General features: G+C 45.0%; 1 protein-coding gene across 1 annotated transcript; it reads left to right on the top strand.

The window, feature by feature from the left end:
• The first annotated feature begins 2,689 nt into the window (after positions 1-2,689).
• Positions 2,690-4,169, top strand: LOC113837704 (endogenous retrovirus group K member 10 Gag polyprotein-like). The gene is made up of 2 exons (XM_027433026.2): positions 2,690-2,710; positions 3,507-4,169. The coding sequence occupies exons 1-2, from the start codon at positions 2,690-2,692 to the stop codon at positions 4,167-4,169; spliced, it is 684 nt and encodes a 227-aa protein (XP_027288827.2).
• Positions 4,170-4,405: the final 236 nt, after the last annotated feature.

Raw genomic sequence — 4,405 nt, 5'->3', positions numbered from 1 at the left:
GTGTTATACTTTTGTTTAAAAAGAAGAGAAATGCTGAGACATGAGACATAAGACTATAAGTTTATTATAAGGCCCGGCAGAATGGGGAGACTAAGAAGAGGAACAGGATAAATGGCTGACCGCCATGGCCGGTCACCATAGAGAGACAGAGTGAGAGCATAGGTGGGAGACAGAATAGAGCGAGGGAACAGAGAGCACAGAGAGCGGGAACAGAGAGCGTAAATGGGCAGGGGCCTATCTTTTAAAGGGGTCCTCTGCACCTGCGTGCAGACTTAGTTCCCATGGAACCTTGAGCTGACCAGGGTATTGCCTGTTCCACCAGGTAACAGGGGCAGGCCAGCATAATGCCTGAACCTTTCATTCCCACCTCTACTTATTATTTAAAAAGGTGGGGTGTTTAGACATGGCAGGTTAAGGAATAAGGGCGCCGAATTCTCAAGACTGCTTTCTGCTGATGTAGGGGGCATTGACCATCTTTGGGGGACCCTAGAAGGTTGGGGTGCTGCCATGTCCTGGGGTAGCTGGTTGTTTCATTGCAGTCCAGGCTGTATGGAACTCCCTGGCGCCTCTTAGACCTGGCAAGATGTTGACAGAGCAGAGGACAAGGTTAAGTTTAGAAAAAAATTTTTTCTTAGGTCCTGTCACTTGAGGGGAAGATTGTAAGATGAGGGAGGGGTTCCCGAGGAGTCCTAACATGAGGGAAGGGAGTCCTGGGACCAGGGAAAGATTGATTATTACCTGGAGTGAATCTGACCTGTTTGGATCTGATTCGGCTCCCTGTGGAAACATAAGTATTAGACACATTAGCAGCATATTTACATTAGAAGCAACTTGGCTAAAAGCATTACCATTTTAAAACAGACAGTTTTTTTTTAGGACAATGAAAAGCATCTTAATCTTGACTTTGTAGTTATGATCCTATAGTGGTATTGGTGAACTTTATTATGAACAGTAGCATGAGAAATAGAGAAATCAGGAACATATTTTATTCTTTTAATGTCTCAACTTATTTTATCATCACTTAAGCCTTTTTATCCTCAGGCATTCGTAACTACATTCTCAGACTTTTATACATCTTGACTTTCCTATCTTCACATAGATAAACCCTAAAATACCTGTTACTGGAATCTGTTTTGCTTTAAGCCGGCAAGACTACCAGTCGTCAAAAGCATCAGTGTTCTTGAGAAGGATAAGATTTTACCTGAATCAATGATTAAAGAATAACAGAGACTTGCCAGCAGGCTGCATGGACAGCCACCCTCAAGGTCCTCCATCCATAGCAGTGGGCTGCAGGACACCTGCCTTTTTGCTGATAGCATGTGACCTGTGGATTACAGACTTTGGGAAGACTCGCCTACCGTTAGCCCAAGCAACACCGGGAAAGTCGATTCCGTTGCCCTCTTGTCCATGGTCTGGAATACTTTGTAGTAGTTGAGGTGAAGGGCAGGGTTGCCCAGTGACAAGCGCTATCACTGACTGGAGATGAAGCTTTTTCAGTGCCCATCAGTCTTCTCGGAGGAAATTGGGTGGGGCCAGCAGCTGGCCTATCTCTCTGTTATAAAAAGCTTTCTAACAAAACATTTTAAATGCCATATTCTCTAGATCTCTGAGCATTTGAGGGCTGTCATCTGTTTAGTGTCTCAGCAGTTAAAAGTTTGCCTTTAGTTAGAGAAAAATCCCTTTTTGTAATAAAAGCTGTACCTTTGTAAATGGCTTATAGGATAAACTGAGTGGTATAAATATTTTGTTAGTTTGAAATAGACCTATATGATTGTAAACTTTCATCATCATTTAAAGATACATGAGTTAAATTTAAGTTATATAGACTTAGCTTATATTTTAAGTATAGTTAAATTAGACCTTTATGACTTTAAATGTTTACCATCATTTAAAGATATATAGCAATTTAGAAATATGAGACTTAGTATAGTTTAATTTAAATTGTATATAGAGCTAGATAAGTATAAAATTAAATTACAGGTACAAAGTAGGACTGGATAACAGTAAAGGGGGAACCAGAATGTAATCTCTGATCCATACATTGTAGCAAACAGACAGGAGATTTAAAAAGACAAGGTAGACTTAAACAGAGGGCCCTGGAAAGGTACAGTATTTAGTAAACAAGCCATGGACAACAGAGCCAGTGAAAGAAGAAATCACAGACAAAAAAATAAAATAAAAAGCAAAAAGATCTGGCAGAAATCAAAAATCTGGCAGACAGGTTTGCTGGCATAGGCCCCTTGAGCTGTGCGTGCCTACAGATAGGTCACATGACCAAAACGGCAGCAACCGTAAGCCGATTTTGTCTGTTTACCTGCTTGTTGGATGAAACCAGAAAGGTTCCTCTATGCATTTCCCATGTGTGAGGCAAGTGGAAAACCGACAAAAAGCTCCTCTATGGATGCACGTCTGCCCGTGGTATTTGCCAGGGGCCTGGCCCTGAAGGGGACACAGCTGTCCCGAAACTGAAAATGGACCCAGCAGTCCGAACTGAAAAAGCAAAAAAGCACCGCTCCTGGAGCGGGATCCCACTCCTGACCTTCAGGAAATGCACCCAACAAGTAAAGAAGAAATAAAAAGCAAGATGACAGGTGGCAGTACTTGCCTGTGCAAGTCACTGAACTGAGTGGGCAGGCCTAAGCTAGGTCACCTGGTTATGACCAAGATGGTGGCTCCCAGGTTAGCCCACATGGTTGAGATGGTGACCCCCGTAAGCATATTCTCAATTGCCAGAAAAGTTTTAAACCTCATTCATGTGGAAAAATGAAAACCAGCAAACCAACAAAAAAACTCTCAGAGTATCTCAAGCAGACATTGCCAACCAAGAGGAAACACAGTCAGAGATAGAGCAAACAGAACAATGAGGGACATTCCCAGGTGAAAGAAAGTTCCCATTGGGAGGCAGAACTCAGCTCATTTACCTACTCGCTGGCAGTAACCGAAAGATCCCGTAAAAATGTTATTTCCTGTGGGCAAGGCCAAAAATGGCACAGATTGCCCTGTCTGAGAGCACCCGGCCTGAAACCGAAAAATGGACCCAGAGTGAACAGTGCTTGGTCTGCCCCATGGGAATGGTTCTGGGTATCTTACCGGATTGCAGCGAATAGGCAGATCAGTGAGTTCCAGAAATACTTAGTTGGAAAAGAAGAAAAGAGAAATGCTGAGACATGAGACATAAGACTATAAGTTTATTATAAGGCCCGTCAGAATGGGGAGACTAAGAAGAGGAACAGGGTAAATGGCTGACCGCCACGGCCGGTCGCCATAGAGAGGCAGAGTGAGAGCATAGGTGGGAGACAGAGTAGAGCCAGGGAACAGAGAGCACAGAGAGAGGGAACAGAGAGCACAGAGGAAACAGAGAGCGTAAATGGGCAGGGGCCTATCTTTTAAAGGGGTCCTCTGCACCTGTGTGCAGACTTAGTTCCCATGGAACCTTGAGCTGACCAGGGTATTGCCTGTTCCACCAGGTAACAGGGGCAGGCCAGCATAATGCCTGAACCTTTCAGGAGGATTTGACAAAAATCAGACAGGGAGCAGACGAACTGTTTCAGGACTTTGTCTCTAGACTAATGCAAGCGTCGTCTAGAATAATGGGAGATACAGAGGCTGGACTTTTGGTCATAAAGCAGCTAGCTTATGAGCATGCCAACACCAACGCGGCATGCCAGGCAGCGCTAAAGCCTCACAGGAAGAAGGGTGATATAGATGAATTCATTAAGATTTGTGCAGATATCGGACCGGCTTACACTCAGGGACTGGCAATGGCGGCCACCCTGCAAGGGACTTCAGTTAAGGATATGTTGTTTCTGCAGAAAAAGCAAGATGCAGGAAAAAAGAAAGGCATGAAGCCTTCTGGAGGTTGCTTTGGATGTGGTCAAAAGGGACACCGAGTTAGGCAATGTCCTAACAGGGGAGAGAATAGGGAACCGGGTCTATGCCTGAGGTGTATGCGGGGTAGGCACTGGGCATACAAATGTAGATCTAAGAGAGATGCCCAGGGAATTCCCCTGCAGGGAAACTACTATGGGGGCCTGCCTCAGGCCCCGAGACAAATCTATGGGGCAACTCAACTGAGGTTTCCTGCCCTAGAAGGTCCGTCCAGGACCTCTACAGAGCCACGGCAGGGAGCGCTGGACTGGACCTCTGTTCAGCCACAGACGCAGTTTTAACACCAGAGATGGGGATATCAGCGTTGCCTACTGGTGTTTATGGTCCTTTGCCAAGTGGGACTGTTGGATTGTTGCTAGGGAGGAGTAGCACAACGATGCAGGGAATTTTTGTTGCTCCAGGAGTGATTGATGCTGATTTTGAAGGAGAGATAAAGGTTATGATTCATTCTCCTGATGGAGTTTCGGTGATAAGTTCAGGACAGAGGCTTGCTCAGCTGATTTTGCTTCCCCAGGTG

The sequence above is a fragment of the Cricetulus griseus genome, chromosome X (genome assembly GCF_003668045.3).
Source record: "Cricetulus griseus strain 17A/GY chromosome X, alternate assembly CriGri-PICRH-1.0, whole genome shotgun sequence".
Taxonomy (NCBI): Eukaryota; Metazoa; Chordata; class Mammalia; order Rodentia; family Cricetidae; genus Cricetulus; species Cricetulus griseus.
The sequence above is the reverse complement of the archived record's forward strand: the minus strand, read 5'-3'. Positions and strand labels throughout refer to the sequence as shown.